The 20,050-nt window shown below is 40.4% G+C and overlaps 1 protein-coding gene and 1 long non-coding RNA gene across 4 annotated transcripts in view; one reads left to right on the top strand and one right to left on the bottom strand.

Annotated features, from left to right (window-relative positions):
- Positions 1–16,689, bottom strand: part of LOC104960575 (protein TANC1-like) — a 33,497-nt gene extending 16,808 nt beyond the window's left edge. Inside the window, exons 1-10 of one of the 3 annotated variants that reach the window (XM_010788647.1) lie at positions 16,605–16,689; positions 16,268–16,372; positions 14,837–15,028; positions 12,707–12,799; positions 11,117–11,247; positions 9,158–9,452; positions 8,159–8,440; positions 3,024–3,140; positions 2,578–2,868; positions 1,624–1,754 (exon numbers count right to left, since the gene is read on the bottom strand). In XM_010788647.1, coding sequence (XP_010786949.1) covers positions 1,624–1,754; positions 2,578–2,868; positions 3,024–3,140; positions 8,159–8,440; positions 9,158–9,452; positions 11,117–11,247; positions 12,707–12,799; positions 14,837–15,028; positions 16,268–16,343 — 1,608 coding nt within the window. In that variant the 5' untranslated portion in view covers positions 16,344–16,372; positions 16,605–16,689. Of the gene's footprint in view, positions 1–1,623; positions 1,755–2,577; positions 2,869–3,023; positions 3,141–8,158; positions 8,441–9,157; positions 9,453–11,116; positions 11,248–12,612; positions 12,680–12,706; positions 12,846–14,836; positions 15,029–16,267; positions 16,373–16,604 lie in introns of those variants that run through there. The other 2 variants (XM_010788648.1, XM_010788649.1) reach the window with 2 other exon arrangements.
- Positions 16,690–17,336: 647 nt separating this feature from the next.
- LOC104960573 (uncharacterized) lies at positions 17,337–19,656 on the top strand. Its single transcript, XR_800004.1, has 4 exons — positions 17,337–17,462; positions 18,436–18,624; positions 18,945–19,030; positions 19,452–19,656. It is a non-coding gene; the product is annotated as an uncharacterized lncRNA (long non-coding RNA).
- Positions 19,657–20,050: the final 394 nt, after the last annotated feature.

The raw sequence follows: 20,050 nt of genomic DNA, 5'->3' as shown, positions 1-20,050 counted from the left end.
GATTAACAGTAATAATGCCTTGAAAGGGGATCAATATACCATTGATGATAGTGTATTCACTCGCATGCGCGTTGAGTAGGGCGCCTTGACTCTTATGTAGCTCCCACACTATATATCGTTATCAATTGATTTCACATTTGAGCGAACCATCCCACCATCACCAAGTAGTCGACGTTCCCATGGAATACTCTTATGAGCCAAGCTAGTAAATTAGGAAGCTCCAGTCATCTTTGTGATGCAATTCCAGCAGGCATGTTCTACATGTGCCCAAAAAGAGTGGAAACATGGCCCGTAGATCGCCAGCTCTTCAACACGAAACGCTGATGTCTGTTATCTCGTTCAATTGAACGCCTCTCAGTGTTTTGTGGGGCTCGTAACAGTCAGCTCCCAGAGTACATTTTGATGAGTGCTGTTTGATATTACGGCAGCTGTTTCAATCTGGCTACAGGAAGACAGAATCCAGGGCTATCAATAAGATATTACAACAATCTTAAACTAGGGGCCTTCATATAGCGGTTCAATAAAACATCTTTGATAGGTTTTAACTGCAGGGTGATTCAGCAGGTCTGGCTCAGCAACAGCATAAATGAGCCACGAAGCCAAACAGAAGTGGGTTGTGTTGTGTGTGTGTGTGTGTGTGTGTGTGTGTGTGGTGTTGTGTTGTGTGTGTGTGTGTGTGTGTGTGTGTGTGTGTGTGTGTGTGTGTGTGTGTGTGTGTGTGTGTGTGTGTGTGTGTGTGGTAACTGCTAATTTGTTTTTGATTACAAATATTCATATAAAATAGAAGAAGGAAAACAATCTAATAAATCCTGCATTGTAATAATAAATGTCCAGGTTGATTTGGAGCCACTGGATTATATTTCATGAAAGCTATTAAAACAAATTGTAACTTTTTAAACAAAAAAGCTGAATTGTAATAACTATATTTGTATAAAATTGAAGAAGATAGAAGGAGCCTTTAAATGCAGTAAAATGTCCAGTATATTTGTATAATGCTGCATTGATTTGCACTGTGTCACATGACATGTAGGCTATTTAAGAATTCAGACTTAGAAGCCATTCAATCCAATAAAATAGGTATGTCCCCTTTGTCCAGTGTAGTTTCAATATCTGGTATGGATTGGGAATAAATAAGTCACGTAAGCTATTGAAAAGCAATCAGACTTTTCAAGATTACTTTTCATTAATATATTCATGAAAAATTAAAGATAGACTAAAACCCAGAGTATCATCTAGTGTATTTTGGTTTTGTGTCATTGAAATGGTAATTTATTGATGCTCCCTGAGTAAAACCCTGTGGTTAAGAGTGAAGGCCTGAATGTGAGCTAACCATCATCTGACTGGTCTAATCAGTGAACTACAGAGATGCTGTTTTTCATAGAGCTAGGCCAGCTGTTCCCCTCCATTTCTTGTGTTTATGCTAAGCTTAGCTAACTCCTGGCTCCAGCTTCAAATTAAGTCACCAGACATGAGAGTGTGATTGATCCTGTCATGTTGCTCTTTGCCAGTCACCAAATATGCCCATTTTCTTTAATCCTAAACAACTTCTTTTAGGTTTGATCTGTTATTGAGGGTCCTCGCATATACATACAAACACGTGTGTGCATGTGTGTTTTGAGGTACCTTGGCAGCTAGGCATCTGACAGCCTCTTTCCTCTGTGCTGTAATATCGCTTGTTCCTGCACCAGCACTCTGGTTGGGCTGGGAGTCAGCTGGCGGCTGTTTGGAGGCTGCTTTTCCCTGCTTATCCCCACCTGAACAGTGCACAAGGCAACAACAACAAACGCAAAGCTGCCATTTATACTCGTTAGATGAAGTCTCTGGTGTAAGCACAGGAATGCCAGGAGTGAAGTAGAAACACAATTAAACTGCTGCAATTAATTAGTCCATCTGTAAGCAGGACTAGCAACCACGACATTAAGCAAAACCACATTAACTGTCAGCAAAAGACTGTTTGTTTCAGAGAGTGCAGACAAATATATCTGGATTCCTGCACACTGCATGCTATGCCCTCAGTTGAATTTAAATCAAAATGACAACATGAAGTGCAGATATCGATGAATAATGCAATGATGGTGAAAAATGAATGGCACAGTATTATTTTTGGACACTTTAGTTTTGCTTCTTCTGCTCTACTTTTACTTCAGTCTTTAATCTTAACATTGGCTACTCTTGTACTACAGGAAGAAGATAATATAGAAAACCATGCATTTGTTATTTGTATAACTCCAGGTGTATGTTAAGGTATGTTAGATCTAGTTGTTTGAGTTTTTGTTCTCCTTTTTGGCAAAAAAAACATTTCCAGTTCCACTCGTGATAAGAAAAAAACAACAATCTCCGTCTCCTTAAACAACTGCAATCAGCAGAGGAACCTGGGGGGAGAACTTGAAGATGAGTGCGTGACCCAGTTACGAACTCCTTCCCAAAAGTGACGTTTCCTCCAATATCTAACAAGAATCTGACGTTACTGGAGCATACGTGAGAATGTATGAATGTAACTCCTGGCGTTCCTCTGTGTTCTTACACTGAGATACAAAACACAAATGACATGGCGCGGGATAAAACTGGAAGTCTTACATTTGGGGGAGGAGCTGGGGCTGTGAGGGATGCTGGGACCTCCCTGTGGTGTTCGCTTCCCATGACAGCTGAGCGTCACCAGCCGCCAGATGATAGCTGTCTTCCCGGATCCTGCGTTACCCACAATGACAGCCCCACGTCCCTCACAGCTGCTCGTCTTTCTCAGGACCTCCTCCAGACGTGTGAAGAGCCAATCCCGGCCAACAAAAGGTGTCTCTGCGGTGATGCCGGGGACTTCAAACAGCAGCGGTTTGAGCATGATGTCAGCTTGTTTGAATGGCACCAATCTCCCTGCACAGAGAGAGTTAAAGCATTGTAAGGATGGATATGTGATTTTGAGCAGTGACATTTGGTAGGGGCTTACATCCTCTGCATGGGTGTACAGATGTTTCTGCACCATGCTATATTTACACACTGATATATCCCATAGCTAAGCCGTAAAATACCTTTGGAGTCATCATTTGTGCGTCCAGCTGTGTTGTGTTTGCGGACGGAGCTCCTGTGTCCAGCGGCCCTTTGGTTGTCCAGAAAACTCAAATCTTCCAATCGAGTGGAGCTGGTTGCTGTAAAAGAGAGCAGGTGGTGAATTGATTGAAAGCATGAGAGTGATGCAGGGAATGTGCAGAGATACACATACAAACCACACAAGTGTCAAATCCATTGCTTGTGTCAATTATTGTATCCATGGAGACGTGAGACATAAACAGGAGTTGCTCTCAATGCTCAATGACCTTGAACGGAGGAGGGAGAGGAAAATAAAAGAAAACAACTCATCTCCCATCCTGTAATCTCAAACTAACCACTGAATGTTTCATTCTGTCAGGACAGCACATTTCTGATTTGAAAAACATCACCGGCTGTAATGCAAGTACTGTACGTATCCCCTCAATCACAGGATAACAAGCTTCAACGACAAAATACACCACTTAAAAGCCAACATGATAAATCAAATAAAAATTGTTGTACGAAAATGCAAGAAACAAAAAAGACTCCCACATTTCCCTATCCATCCACCCACCCACCCACAGAGAGACCTGCAGGTCAGCCAGCCTCACTTTCTGCAGCTCTCAAGACATTTAGCAGAGTCTTCAGTCCAGGATGTTGTGAAGAATAACCAAATAGCCTTTCTTTAATGTGTTATTTACCATAATAATCCATCATTAAACAAATTAATCTATTCCTTCTTTTACATAATATTAATTATGCAGCAAAACATTCATACAAACACATAAAAAGCCATGTGCACTGAAATGTAATCCAGTACAATAATCGTGTGCGATGTATTCTCTGTAAAACCTTTGTAATGTTGACACTGTGTCAGAGAGGTGTTTATTCTACTCTTTTGTCACATTTGAGCCTGTGGCTTCTGTTAGTTTTATATTGGATTGTACTGTATTGGTTTTTTTGAAAAATATTCCTAAATATAGCATCACCTCAACTAACAATCTAAAAACAGTTCATGGACCATTTATTACAAAAGAGGTATAGAAGTCTCGACAAAACTTGACATTTAAAGACTGGATGAATTTTTTTCAGGGATTTTAATTGCATGCATTACAATATTTTATTTTGCAGTTTGATTGAGATCGAGGCTCCTGCAGTAACAATTCATTGTTGGTTAACTGCTCAGCTATGGAGCAGGTGACAAGAAAGAAAGGTGAAGAACCTGTTCTAGTCTTGTCTTTTTCTGTCAAATGTCCGAGTGGTTTATGAATCCAGGCATTGCATTGAACAAGTTAACTAGGTTACAGTCAATGCGACCGGAAGTCTCCGTTCTTCTTGGATTTTAATTACATTGGTTTTCTGAATAATTAGGTTTGCTCCAATACATACTATTGGGTTCTGTGTGTGAGGCAAATTGTTCATCCAATAGTAAATAGAAAAAGTATTAAAACACATAGAATTAATAACTGAAAGCAATGCATGGAAACATAGTCTGACTAAGAGTTTTAAATGGCAAGTCACAAACTGGTCCATTTCATTCATTGCTGTAATATATATAGAAAATCCTATGTCAAATCTGAAAATCTGGCATTACTGCTGCCTCTAATCCCTTTAGAGTGGGATACAAAAAAAGTCTGAGTCACGTTGCACTCATCTTTAAAATACTACCAGTCAAACAGGCAGTAGACCAGATGCAGACCCTGGACAGATGATGACCCCACTCATCTATAATCAGGTACGGTACATGGTAAATGCTTTTATTGGGGATCTCAAAGCATGTATAAGGGAGCTGCAACACATCTCTTAGCTGTTACGAGCTTTAAAGCTTTACAACAGAAATTGCGGTCACAGCCGGAAGATGCTGGCCAGAGACGTTCTTAAGCATCTTTCATCATGACAAATCATCAAATCACTCCACACTGAAACGTCAGCCACACATCACGAAACGTGTTTACGCTCTCTTAACTCGCATCTCATTCTCCCTGGTCTAAATAAGAAAGATGGTTCAGTATTACACTATGTGGTGAATGACACTGGCTTTTTCACGATTCTGTTGTACATGCAGTTCCACCAGCCGTTCAACACTTTGGCAGATCCGATCATAGTCTGATGTAGCATCCCTGCGTGTGTCCATCCTCCTGCAGCAGAGTGACAAAGTGGTGTCAAGCTACTGAGGCCATAGAATAATTCACAGGGCTTTTAAGAGCACATGAAACCAGCTCTGTGGCGTTCAGTGGACGATGAAGGGCTCCCTGACACTAGAAAAATCAATTAGAGCGTGACCAGTGCTATTATAATTAAAAAATTAATTGGGGACAGGCGAAAATTACAGTATACACACACAGTAACACCATGCAGGACACACAAAAAATGACCACAGTTTCAGAGCTGAAGTGGAGAGTAGAGGATTGAAAGAACATCCACAGCGAGATGACGAGGAACAGTCTGCAGGAGAATAGTGTGAAGGAGGTGTAGAGTGGGATGAGAAAGCTTGCTGGCTAAAGACAGCCAGGCCAAATGGCTGAGTGGACCAAGGATATGAAAGAGTTCGAACATGTTTTCAGCTGCTTTGACACGAGAACAGCTCATCTCTCCTCACTTGACAGCCTGACGAGACCCTGCACCACAAACAGTCCATCACTCACCGCCTGCTTTTGTGTTCATTGCTGATGACACTGTGGTTGATTACCCTCCAACCCCTGTTGATCATTCAACACTTTGAAGGTCAGCTCTGCAGCCCCAGCTCATGAGCAACTGGTTCAACACAACCTTTTAAACCTTAATTGAATAGTTCAACATTTTGGGAAATGGCCTTTTTTGTTTTCACAGTAAGTTAGATGATATGATTGATATCCCTCATATGCAAGTCCATTATATATAAAGCTACAGCTAGTATCCGGTGAGCTTAGCCCAGAACATCAACCGACAAAGGATGAAATAGCTAGCCTGCCTCTGTCCAAAGGTAACAACATCCAACAATTCGCCATTTTATTTGAGGTTACTGTATGTGCCAGACTTTATTTTGGTTGGGACCAGCAAATAATTCACATCAACAAATTGGCTTTTAGTATGGATTCAAACACAATGCAATTTAATAATGAGCTTTGGAGGTGCAAGGCAGATCCTTTGACACTTGGCCTTGACTGGTTGCTGGCTGTAGACATATATTTAATGAATAGATTAAAATATGGTATCAATGTACTCATCTTTATCTTCTGCAGAAAGAAAAATAAGGATATTTTCCAAATTGTATAAGTATTTTTAACTTTGATAAATATCGGGGAAAGAATGCCCCAGCGCCCTTATAGGCGTTCGGCACTAGGCCTGGCTCATAATAAACGAGGCTGCTACAACAGTATGGTAGATCATGAAAAGACTATCTAATTTGAATACCAGGAAACCATAATGAAAGAATAGACAACACTAAAGATTATATCTGTAGTAGTCGATGCATCTTCAGCCTCTGACTTGTCCAAAAAGACAACAAAGTGCTTTTGGCACTCTTTCTGCTGACAGCCATCATACTGCACAATGCTTCCTGCCAAAAATGCCCCAGTCAAGGCACGCTAGGGGGCTGATGAAGCAGGTAACGTCTATTGACTCTGCAAAGTGTCTTGGATTAATTTACATATTCCTGTGCTTGCAACAATCAGCATTTATCTCAGAAAACTTTGCAATTATGAGCTGCTTTCCAAATCCATTCCATAAAGTGTGAGATGTGAGGCTGCTTGATGATAACAGACAGTAAGAAACAGATTGATAGTGTTTATTCTAGAATTTGAAATATGCATTGACTAATAGCAGAAATAAATCTGATCATCTGCAAATCAAAATAACTGGCTTAACTCAGATTGTAATCAATATATTCTGTTTTTAAATGTATTTTGAAATTTGTTAATGTTGCTATTTGGCAAACACTTACCATTTTATTGACTTAGTCTGCAATTTCATTACATATCATATATCATAATTTCTACGATAATCTTAAACTTTGAGTGTTCGAGCATATCTATAAAGGCCTCAATTTATTATGTTCTTATCTTTAGCCTGTTTTCATTTTTTGTAGCCTGTCAATATTTCTGCTATAACAAATAAATGTTCCTTCCGAGAAAAACTAAATAGTCATTCTTGTCCTCAAATGCATATCACATATTATATGTAAACCCTTAATGTATGATCTGATCTGGCATGAATGTGGAGTAAATCCTAGCTACTACAGTGCTATCTGGCGCACTTCATTTTTATTTTGAATTTCATCAAAGGTGCCTAAATGAAAGCACCAGCTGACAGAAGAAACTGGCAGGCGTTACGTGAATCCACTCCTTAGGGAATCTCTGCTTTTGCTCCCACCACAAATGAACTGACATCTAGAGGAAGAAAAAGAGCCTTGTGCACCAGCAAAGATCGTGACTGGAGAGGGAGGGAGGATTTCATGACAACTGGAGGCCTCCCAGGACATTTAACCGGTACTGCTCACTGTGTGTGTATCCAGCCTCAGTGGTAAGTAGAGCACCAACACACGATGCAATGAAGTGTAGTTCCGCATCACAGAGATCTCTCAAATTATGCTTTCTCTGCTTTACCCGGATAAATAGTTGGAACATTTCAAGTCTCACGTCAATTCAATCAATATGCCATTCAGTCAATATATGAATCCATTAATTAATCACCCGGGTAACAGCTGTCACATTCAGACACTCATTAAGCTGCTTCATATACAAAATAATTGAAGCTTCAGCAGCTCATTTACTAGCTCACTCATTAACGCATTTGGTATTGTTTGTTTATTCTGTACCGAAATAGAAGTGTAAATACGACTTGTTGTGGTTTTACAAGGGGTTATGTGTGGGAATATTTCTTGGCGGGAGTAGTGACTTCCTGGATTCTCAGCTGTTGACTGGCAACCTCAAGGTGACGGCAAGAATCCAGAAAATATAACATGTTGATTGGTTCACTTTAGAGGATTTTCATCCCTTTGGAGAGATGCTAAGCTAACGGGTGTCTGGCTACAGGTAAATGAATAGTAGTAATGAGTTTCTTCTAGCAAGAAAGTGAATAAAAGTGTATTTCTCAAAATGTCAGAAATATTCCTTATATTTCACAATAACAAAGTGAACATTAAAAGAGGTGAACCAACCTGCCACAGAGTTTGGACGTGGCATCACAAGGGAGGAAGTGCAGTGTATGTGGTGCTGTGGGAGGGGTCTTTTCGGTGCAGGTGGAGTCCTGGGCTCTGTGATGTTGGTTCTGGGTAAGGCCTCATCTGGTCTGGGGGTCAGATTGTCCCTGGTTGGCCCGGGATGGTTGTTCTCGCTTGCATGGCCCATTACACCGGCACCGCCCCCCGGGCCTTCTTCCTTAGTCAGACGTTCACTGAAGGGGCTGCGCTCCTCATTCTCAGAGGAACTAGTGTTGGTTGCTGAGCCGCAAGAAAATATGAGTTAAGTGGTACAGCTATAAATATAAATCATACTTTAAAAGAAGAACATAATGTAGGCAATCAGTAACTTGCATTTAATTATCAGTTGAAATTGACTAAGGCTTCCAAATGTAAGCATTGCCTTCCACTGTAGCATAACATTTACCCAATCAACAATAAATAACACCAACTGTTTTATCAGCCACTCAAAACTCATCAATCAACGAGTTTTACTGTACTTGATGCGCCCTTTGCAGTTTTATGTTCAACTATAAATACAAACTCTATTTAAGGAGGAAAAGTGTCCTATTTTAAGAGAATCAGACCCACAAGCAACAAAGACAGCAGTGTCCCAGTTTTGACAGGAGGGAGCTGAAGCCTTGAGGCTGAAGTGGCACATGCGGCGTAGATAAACTAGCTGTTGGGTAGGGGTACACATTTGACGAGGACTTAAAACGAGCTGATGATGTATCTAACTTTCTAACAACGTATAGGTGTGGCACTTCTGGTTTTTCTGAAAAATTAAGCAGTTCCAACCGCAGTCAAATAGGCTGTTCATGTTTTTTAGTACGCTTGTTTTTTACTTCCAGTAATACATGACTAGGCTGAAATGCTTCACCTAGTGGAAAAAAACTATCTGAACTCACAAATTGTGGATAGAAAGTCTTTTGAAATTCTGGCCAGGATTTCCAATAGATGCACAGCAGAAACTCTCACCTATGATTCCACTATCCTTGCTCCCTAGGGTGGAGGTAGGGCTTTGAGAAGGAGGCCCAGAGCTGCTCCCAGCGAGGGGACCAGGGCCATGGCTGGGCACAGAGCTGGAGAGGGTCCCACTGGGGCTGGTGCTCGTGCTCGTGCTGCAGTGGGTTGAAGGTAAGGATAAAGGCTGGGACAAAAGCTGGCCTCCAGCACTGGTGCTCAGGGTGGAGGAGGGGCTCTCGGAGCAGGGGGAGGTGGTGCTGCAGGTGAGAGTGGAGCTGGGGCTCCCCCCCTGAGCAGAGGAATCACACTGGGAAGAGAAGAGCATCAAGGAGGTTAAAGAAACATAACATTAAGATATGTTGAAAATCACAGGGAGAGACTCAACCTGAAAGAAAAGGAACATGCCTAAGCTATATGTTTCTATTTAAAGTGTAGTAGCACTCCACTCTGCATCTCTGTGTTTGCCTTTATGCTCTCTGTTTTCTGTGCCTGAGTTGTTTTTGTGTGTGCACGCAGATGGGAAATTAAAGTATATTTCCAGTTATTTTCATCTTTGCTGTCATTTCCCCAATTTTTTCACAACGACAGCTGTGTTCAAAACTAAATCACTTGCATTTATAATTTAATTTTAAAGTCACTGTGCACACAATCTGCTGTTGCACACAAGGCTGATTGCACAAAGATTACATGAAATGTAAACATTGTTCATCGGCAAAAGGATGTCCTTTTACCTAGGAAAAATCCAAAGCACACAGCATCAGTCTGCCTGAAAGAGGAAACTTGTTTAAATTATAAATCTAGAACTGTAAAGAAAATGAGAAACCAGTGTCAGTATGTGTGGGTGTCACATAGCAACTTGGAGCAACTGCATGTTAAGCCCTATAGGAAAGCAAAATACACAAGTGGTCTTTTTACACAATAATTCCTCATAGTGGAAAAAAACAACTAAATAGGAGCCAGGTGATTTTTGAAGCAGTATTCAAGACCCATTCTAGCTGTATATCATATATAGATGAGAAGCTTTTTAGTCTGCTTATTTTGAGTGAAGAGATACATTAACGGCAAATATAAGTACATTTAAACAATATATTAAAACCTACCATGCAACAAATCGTAGTTTTTTCCCCTCACAAATATTGTAATAGTATTTATCACTGTTCTTTGAGAATACTTTAAATGTACTGCTAACATTACATGTATTAATGTTTGTGGCCTTTAGACAATAAAGACTGCAGCAAAAGCGCCATGTGAAATGTTCAGAACATGTAATCATAATCATAAGAAAAATGTGGTTAATAAATGGAAATATTTCGTTAGAATAAAAGTGTTTTTGTACTCCTTTTTTTATAACCCTTGAAGTTTGATCACATGCGTTTCAGGTCCCCTCATTACTGATGCAACATTTCTGCAACACAGAGACAGTGGGGAGAACAGGCAGCAGAGTTGAAACAGCTCACTGTTATTCCCTTTATACCAGAGCCTCATCTATCTTAGCCAGGACAACCCACATTCCTCATATGAGCCTCGCTATCTCTGTAAAACTGACTGAATCTGGAGCTCAGGTGGTGGAATGAGGCTGAGAAAATGGGCCAAGGCTGAGCAAAGCAAAGCCATAGAGATGGAAAGGCACATAGAATAACGAAGGGGTTAAAGTGATAGGGCATTGAGTAGAGAAAGGGAGCCCTGCGTTAGCCTAGCAACACGAATAATATTAGATATGTTGGTATATCTATGTTTCAAAAGGGGATTTGAGTGGTCAAATCACACATGATATTCATCACCATGCTTTCTTGCACTCAACTAAATTATAAATGACAATCAACTTATCTTAAAGAAGTCAGGTTTAAATGTTTAAAGAAGAAAGTAAGATCCTGAAGGAAATCTTAACGTAAAAAGGTGATATAACAAACCATTAATTGCCTCTTTTTTTCTTTAGAGCAAAGGGGCCAGTGAATCTATATGCAGCCGTACCTTCTTTTCCCTCCTGTCCTCCATAGGAGAGCTAACAGTGTCAGGCGTTGCTTCTCCCAATAAGAAGCATAGTCTGGTCATCAGTTCCTGGGTAGAAAGGGAGGAGCCCAGCTGGGGCTCCACGTGGAGGTCTGAAAAAACATACACATTCAGGACACACCGATTAACAAGCAAATGGAAACATGGCAGGCCAGAGGCAATCGTCATCTAACTGACGCTCTCGTTTCAGCTCAGCACGCTCGTGAGGTTCCCTCCCAGCAGCATCGCCAGTGAGAAATATATGCATCCACAGGTCAGAAAAGTCCCAGCTGCCCTGATTGAGAATGCACAGACAGTGACTTTCCAGTCCCCCCTGGTTGAGGCAGCAGCATGAGGTTGTGTGAGGTTGTGAGGTTGCCTTTGCACACGCCTGCCAGGTGCTCTCGGTTAAGAGACGGGTTGTGAATTTCAATGAGCTTGGTGTCGACACTCCAGAGCAGAAAGGAGTGCCTTGGCTCTGCCTCCTCTGTTGCTCCAGGAGAGATCGACTGACACAGACCATGTGCTGCATTCATTTATCACTGTTTAAGGCTCCCTGGTGCTGCTTGACCTCCAACCCCGGCTACTCATGGTCCCTGTCACCTCTGCAGAGAAAGGCTTGAACAGATTTCACATCTCTGTGGTTTAACCAGCTGAGCAGCACAGTCCTTCGTTCTCACACCTATGCATCGTTATCAGCTGAATAACATGCATATTGAGTAGGCATACAAACAGGATGACAGGACATCACGGATTACAGCAACAGCTCACTCCTCCTCACAAACATCTATGCGTTTAGACATCACATTCATTTCGCACTCCCTCCCCTGAGTCTTCATCATTCTGTCATGGTGGCTAACTATCTGTGTTTAAAAAGTATACTGCATCACATCACTCTTTCATTGAACCCAAAGGCGTTTAAAACCCTGAGAGGATCAAGGTGAGCTTGGTAAAAAAAGTGCCCCAGTTCTAGCCTTCAATACTCTTTTCACTTCACAGCTTGAAAAGCTGCTGAACACTTGGGTAGGAAGGGTGGATGTGTATTTCAGAGAGGGGGAGGAGAGACAACTTTGCATTTAGTCAGCAGAGCACCGAGACCCAATCTGGAGTAACATGAGGACACACTGAATGTCCAGTACTATTCATCAAACCACCCAGCAGTTGCCATTGGAAACGGGAAGCTGAGAGGTGCTTGGCAACCGGGATAGAAGATGCCTCATAAAATGTATTCAGCCTAAGGGTAACCCTCTGGTCAATAACATAAAGAACGCCGGTTGGATGTGGGTATTTATGCCCCTATTGCTTTGATAACCATACAAACCGCATGCAAAGAAGTCAGGACAAAACTGTGATGAAACAAATCCACTCTCATTCAGAAACACTGATGATTACACCTTAAAGGAAAACTTAATGCATAGCCTTTTATGTGTAATTAAAACACAAACTCAAACTTCAATTGCATATTAACAATCACTCACCTACAGCCAATTCATCCTCATTCAGCTTCCCCAATCAATACCTGGAAAAACCCCGACACGATGCTACACACACTCCCACACACTCCGTGCTCACCTCTCTGGTCTGTCCTGCCACGGCACGAGGCAAAGACAAGAGGATCTCTCGCGTTGGAAGAGCCATCCACATACTCTCGCTGCCTTACCCGTCCTTCGGCCACAGCGAAGAGGAACAGCGAGAGGGAGGGAGAGCACGGTGGGAGAGAGGGAGGGATAGAGGGTGGAGATAAGGAGGGATATGAAAGAAAGTGAGGGAGAGCAAGGCAAGAGGGAGAGAGGAGAGAGGGAGAGAGGAGAGAGGGAGAGAGGAGAGAGGGAGAGAGAGAGAGAGAGAGAGAGATTAAGCCTCCCCAGATGAGATCTGTGGTGCAGAATTTGAATTGTGTCCCAGGAGTTTAAGGCAGTATGTACAGAGTGCGAGCCATGCATGCAAGCATTACAATATTCACTGTACCGTGGGCGTTTATCTATAATATATTAGCACTGCTAATGTCTGTGTGTGCGTGTTTTTCTGTGTGTTTGTGTGATGGCAGGGACAGTGGTGCACTCATATTGAGGTGTGTGGGTGTGTCTCAATTTATGCAACAACATCTGAGGGTTTTTGAAAACACAGATTCTTTAGGACTGGAGATAATTCAGAGAGATGAGATGTTGGCGAAGACTGAAATGTACTGACACTTATACTCAAGGTTATTTGGTGTTTGAACCTCACATGTGGATAGACTCTGGAACACTGTTCAATAAACAGTTTAATATTTGATTTTGCATGACCAAAGAAGACATAAAGGCCATGACAGTGTATCATTTCCCTCGTCATGACCGTTCAGTGTACTAGGAAAAACAAGGCAGTGCTGCATGCAAGGAAAATGTAACAGCACCTTCTTCTGAGTGGCTGTACTCGCTGCAGGACACTGCCACCTTGTGCTGCTTTCAACGTAAGGCAAACAACACATACATGGCTTTTTCTTTTGATTGAAACATTTGAAATGGAGGCTTTAAATATTTAAAATCTCACAGAATGTATAGGGGAAATAATGTTAAAATAGAATAATAGTATTCATTATATTTCTATTGCCATAAGCAAACTATATCTGTTACTGCTTGTTTAAACATGGGTGACATCTTTGGAATCTCAACAGTTTTAACATCATAAAATACACTACAGGAATTTGCCCATGTATTTAAAAAGTGTTATTTTAATTCAATAATTAAGTATTTATGAGACAGTATGTACATCGTAGAATATGTTTAATCTTCAATTCTGTCTGTATGTGTTACATTAATGCACGTCTTGGGGACTATATTCTTTACACTGCATACTTAATAATTAATTATATTAACCATTGCACATCCTTTTTTGCACATTTCTGTGCAAACAAACGCTTCCAAAACCACACAACTCATTCATTTGAAATCAGATGTATTGTAAATATTTCTTGCAGTGTCTTTTTCTATTTGTTTTATATATCTTTTTCTATTTTCTTTTTCCGGTTCTTGACTATTTATACTTGGTTGAATTATTATAATTTTGTTCTGCTTCTATGTTTATGTTTGACAAAAGCACATTTCTTGTTTGTGGTAATGAACAGATATTAATCCTGATTATTGTAGAAGACACCATAAAATCAAACAAGAAAATGTGTCCTCCACTCAAACAGAACAAATATTTAGCCTTAACTGATTTAAGGTATATTTTGAAACCTGCCACTCAATTGTCTTTAAGAAATAAATATGATGTAAAAAAAAGTGTAAGAAAAAATGTATATCTATAAAAAGAAAAGAAAAAGCTTAGGAACTTGAGTTTTAATTTAATATATTTTTGTCAAAAGCGTTTCTTTTTTGTGAATAAAGAATATTGTATTCATAGTAGAGACAAATTAATATAATATCTCAAAATCAACCTGCCTAATTTGGGTTGCTTGCCTTAAGTTATCTTGTTCAATCATTTACTCTGACAATCTGTCACATATCCCAGGCCCTGGGGGCAGAGATGGGATGCTGTTGCATTTGCTGTCACATGTATGGAACAGCTGAATGCACAGAAGCTCTCTGCTAACTAATCAAGGCAAACCCATAAAGCATTCTGCTTTCTTTGCAGCTATTCCCTGATGCATTGCTTCTTGCTGTTCCCAGTTTCTCATAGTGACACTGTGCTTTATGTGTATTATTGTTATTCAATTTAACTCACCTGGGAACTTCATGCACGAGTGGGAGGGAACTATGTCGGCCTGTCGAGGGAGGAGAGGGGAGGACGGTAAGGAAATGGACGCTCCCTTGGTCAGTCTCCTCAGTTTTACCGGGTCACTGGCATGCTCCTTGACATGTGTGGCACGCCCACGACTACCCTTCTGCAAAGTGCTGTGAGTGTACACCTCACTTGCTATATGGAGAAGATAGGAGTGTGTAGGGAAAATATAAAGGGGGACATATGTTGCAGTGGCTGTACAACAGATGAACATATTGCAGAGAAAGAAGAGCAACATATGCATCGTATAATGCAGCAGAAGAGCAAACCTATCTTGTCTCAGGGGAATATTACTGATTGATGAAATGGAACGATTTTAATGCGAGAACATCTATTTAAAGAAACCAAACCAAACCTAATAAAGAGTCGACGCTGTATTTTTTCATACAATATCTAAATCATTTTCATACTTTGTCCGTCATGGAGCCTCATTATGTCCACTTATAATGGTTATACCATATAACAGTAGTTCACTGTGGAAAAATGATCTCTCTTATGTCTGTTTTTGCCGTTATTACCATGAGAAAAACAAGAACTCTGAACTGTCCACTACTTAATATTAAAATTCCACATGATATGATCTTGCATAATTCCTAAATGTGAAGAAGGACCAGAGCCATGAAACATTTAATGTTACACTTTTAAGAAGAAGCGAGATCTCTGGGCAAATTATCAGAGCCATTCCAATGTACTGTAAACATACTATATCCTTTTTAATGAGACTGACACAGTTCTCTATCTTCCTCTCAGTTCTTCTTGGTACCCAGAGCAGAACATTATCAAATATTAATGGGCAACATGGTTGCTCTAATACTGAGCTCTACTTATGTTTATCTATCTCCACTGCGCAGTCTGATATCTCCTCTGAACTGCAGCAGGTTGACAGATCTCTCTGTGAACACATCCTAGCTCCTGTTAAACAGCTAAATGTTGTTCAGCAAAACTCAGTTCAGTTCACATTTAACTGAGAATACAACTAAACGTTCAGTTTATTTACAACAAATACATCACATTTATATCAAGTACATAGATTTGTTTCAGACATTTGAAGCCTCTCACAAATTGTTGTAAAATTCTGTGTGTTTTTAGTAGGTCAGGATGTTTGCCTAACCCCCACCCCAACTTCTTCTGACACACTTTAAATGCAAGCAGTGGGACACTGTGTTAAGGACAGCACACACTGATGAATTAGGCTAATTGAAATGGCTCTACTTAAACCACCCAAGAGAAGAGAACCTGCATATTGCCATCAAATAATGCAAGACGTTGTGCGTACAACATTAGACAGAGCCCAAATGCGCAATGTTGTCTTTTATTTGTTCTGACATGCTATAGTTTAGTTACAGAGAGTGGTTTCAGTGTGTATGCTCTTACCTGGATGTCTTTGGTTCTTTTTCTCTCCTCGTTTTCCTCCTCCTTCTCTCTTGTTTCCAAACACTGCTCTGAACATAGTACTGCAGCTGCTTCACTGTCTAATGCCTGTGGTAGATTAAACAAAACGTACATTTGAATTAGGATTTCAGGCAACATTACCCTCAATGTTAGCTGTTAATTCAACAGCTGAAGAAGAAACAGATTGAATTGTTGGTTTATGAGATGATTGAACTATTTAGTCTTTAACAATTAGCAATTTATTCGAAGTTAATCACTAGTGAAGATAGGGGTGGTCAAACATAAAAACTGATGACTTGAAAACAAAGCCTTAATTTACCTGCTCTTAAGTCTTCTTTAAAGCTTGCTATCTTCACATAAATCCACAGGAGACTGATGGAGGACCAGTTAAACTCGCGGGATCCAATTAAGCAGTGCTGCACCGTGAACTCACAGTGTTGGAGGAAGAGTCGAGCACGCGCTTCGTGCACGTGCGTTTATGTTCCACATCTGACGTTTCATCGGCAATGATTTAATGTTTTAATTTAATCCGTTTCGTTCTCTTGGCCTAATTTACGTACAGTATGTATTTTTCATAAGTATCTTCATTAGTGTATTATTTACTTAAAACTCTGCTGCTGAAAACACCACAAACAAAAACAACATTAATAATAATAATTATATAATAATATATATTTTTTAAACTAAGATTATCATGAAAGGGTGTAAACCCGACTTTAAAGGAAAGTTTACACAGATGCTGAATTCTGCTTCGTTTCGTTACGAAGGAAAATAACGATGAATTCCCAAATTAAAAAAGCTTTTTCTTTTGTATAATATTCTTAAAACAGCCGTGCTACAACAAGCCTTGTATCAAAATGAATAGCATCCAACAACAAAACACTGTTTCATGGGGGATAGTTCTTTGGACATATCTACTGTACTTTACTGTAAAAATAACATACCAGGGGGCAAAGTCACGCCCATCTACTTCCGGTCCATGGGAGGTAAACCTTCCTGTCCGTCCTCCAGGGGGCGACCCTCACACATCTGGGTAGCCTATTTAATCTGGGGGCTGCAGCTTTCACGGTCTTTCAGCGCCTCACTCACCAGCAGCACGCAGCAAAAATGTCCTCTCCAATATCCATAATGCCAAACAACATGAACCAGTCAATCTTCTGTACCGACGTGGTCTGCTGTAAGTATCTTACGTTTTGCACCTTTATGGGAAAAAAGTGTTAAAGTTTGAGCGTTTTAGCTGTAAAATCTCAGTCTGTGGACACGTGTAAATTAGCTGGTGCCATTTTGTATCTTCTTCCGAATCATGGTCTATCCGTTTCGTATAAAGGAACACGGATACCAGAATTGCAATGGTTAGTTCAACTAATTCAATGTCTTTTTAAACATGGTAAACATACAGGACGCTAACTGAAGTTGGTAGATGGTTTTCGGAAAACATTTCTACCGTCACACAGTTCAGCAGCACCGGAAAGGCCTCGTTGCTACCATGCTGGCTAACTTAAATGCTAACTTTAAATGTGTAGTTTATACTAATTTGAATTGTCCTAATGTCCCGGAAATCGTGGGAATGTTTTCTTCCATATACCAGACAACACCTATGTCTACTGGTTTTGCTTGTTTATTGTACGATGATTTGTTTGCTTTTCTCAGGTCATTTAAAACGGTTGAACAGTTGACAAAATGTGTTTATATAAATAATTGTCGCCGCATCTTTGACAGCCTGGGCTCTCTGTTGTGAGATACCCTGGCTTTTAAGTATTTCAGATGCTAAATTAAATGTCCCTGCACTTTCTCTGCTCGTCTCTTTCCATGGCGTCTCGGATTGAATCAGGGAGGATAAATCATTGTTTCTTTTTTTTTTTTTTTTAAATAATGGGAATGAACCAGTAGCTGCTGATCACCTATTTTTCAGTAAGCTGCAGACACAATACTGTAAGATCTTTTCTCCCTTTTTCAGTCTCAATATTTATGCATACATGACAAGCCATGGCAAAACCACAGTTCTCCTGGATCTCCGAGTTATTAAAGCAGTTGTGGCTCCTAAAGCCTTATATTTAAAGTACAGTGTTAGCCTATTGGATGTCATTAAAAGGAACTTGTGTATGGGCACTACTGTCAAATAACCCCTTTTTCATACTTTTTACTTGCAGATCCTATGCCTTTTGGGGGATCCCTGTGTGAGGTGAATGCAGGATGATGGCTGTGTCAGCTGCTGCAGAATCTCCAGAGATGACTGCTGCTGAAACACCACACTCTGCCAAGCAGTGGAACCACAGGAGTTAATGCATCCTGATAAAGGAGCTCCAACAAGAGGACTGCTGCCCTCGGCATCCAGTCATGTATGTAAAGATGTGTTTACTTTGTGGAGACGCATGCTAAGGCCTAAATGTTTTGGGGATCAAGACTTTTAGCTTTGTCACAAGCCGCATCTTTGACAGCCTGGGCTCTCTGTTGTGAGATACCCTGGGTTTTAAAATTTCAGATGCAAAATTAAATGTCCCTGCGCTTTCTGCTCGCCTCTTTCCATGGTGTCTCGGATTGAATCGGGGAGGATAAATCAAATGTTAAACTTGTTGATATGGTCAATCTATTGGTTCCTATACTAATGACTTATTCTGTTTGAAGCCTCAAGTTAATGTTTTTTTTCTCCCTTTGACAGTCTCCTGGGTTAAGCGTTGGGAGAGGAAACTTGAGAGAAGATGTCCCAGCTGTGATGTTCACTGTTGAGCAGTCTTTGGCCGACAGGTGAGCAGTTATAATATTGTCTTACAGTTAAGGTAGACTTTCATTTGCATCTACTGATAGACCTGAAGCATGCTTCTTTGGCTTCAAGGTTTGCATAGAGGTGCTAAATTGAGCGTTCCTTGTGCTTTTTGACTGCTAAATACAATAGCAGCACAGAATACACGAGGAATACATTTTAACTTTTTGAGGAAAGTCAGATTCACTAGTAAATGTGTAACATGTGACCACTGAAGTCCATTTCCTAACACTCCTGCACATTTTGAAGTGCTTATTCTATAAATGTCCCACATGTATTGATAGAATTTGTATTTAGCAGGCATTTTGTCATATATTTTCTCTAATGACATCTGGAGGGACAACTACTTGTTGCATGATGACTTTAGTTTTCTGGGGTTTTTCTTAATGTTTCATTCTCTTTCAGGTGACAAGCGGCACTGCGAAGGAGATGGCTCATTTTCCTGATGGAAAAACAAATGTGCTTTTTGTTTTTATATATACTTTTTTCATTTTAGTTTGCTGCGTCTGACTGGCAACATTTGACATGCACATGGTAAATCCAGGCAGAATGTATCAGCTGTACATGAAATGTAAAATGGAATCCTGAAAATAAAACTATTCGACTAATCTCCCGAAGCATTTTTTGTTTTAACTTGTTGCACGATGTTAATCAATATAAATAATGCAATATTGGTGTGAAAGGAAAACAAAAAGTCTCAGGAAATATTCCGATATGAAAGAGAACTTTTAACTCTTAAAGGTCACCTATTATGCACAATCAATTCTTCACATCTTTTATACATAAACATGTGTCCCCTCTGTGTAAAGAGATTCGCTCACTTTGTCCTGATATAAAAACCAGTCTGAAAATGAGCTGATCAGATTTTGGCCACTTTGTCATGATGTTTTTGACTTGTGTAACCAACCAAGGTAACCCCCTCCATCTGCTTCTAGCACACAATTGTGTTCTAACCAAATACCTCGCGGAGGGGAGTGGCACCTTATTTTCATCTAAAGTCATGG

The sequence above is a fragment of the Notothenia coriiceps genome, unplaced genomic scaffold (genome assembly GCF_000735185.1).
Source record: "Notothenia coriiceps isolate Sejong01 unplaced genomic scaffold, NC01 NC01_scaffold00031979, whole genome shotgun sequence".
Lineage (NCBI taxonomy): Eukaryota > Metazoa > Chordata > Actinopteri > Perciformes > Nototheniidae > Notothenia > Notothenia coriiceps.
The sequence above is the reverse complement of the archived record's forward strand: the minus strand, read 5'-3'. Positions and strand labels throughout refer to the sequence as shown.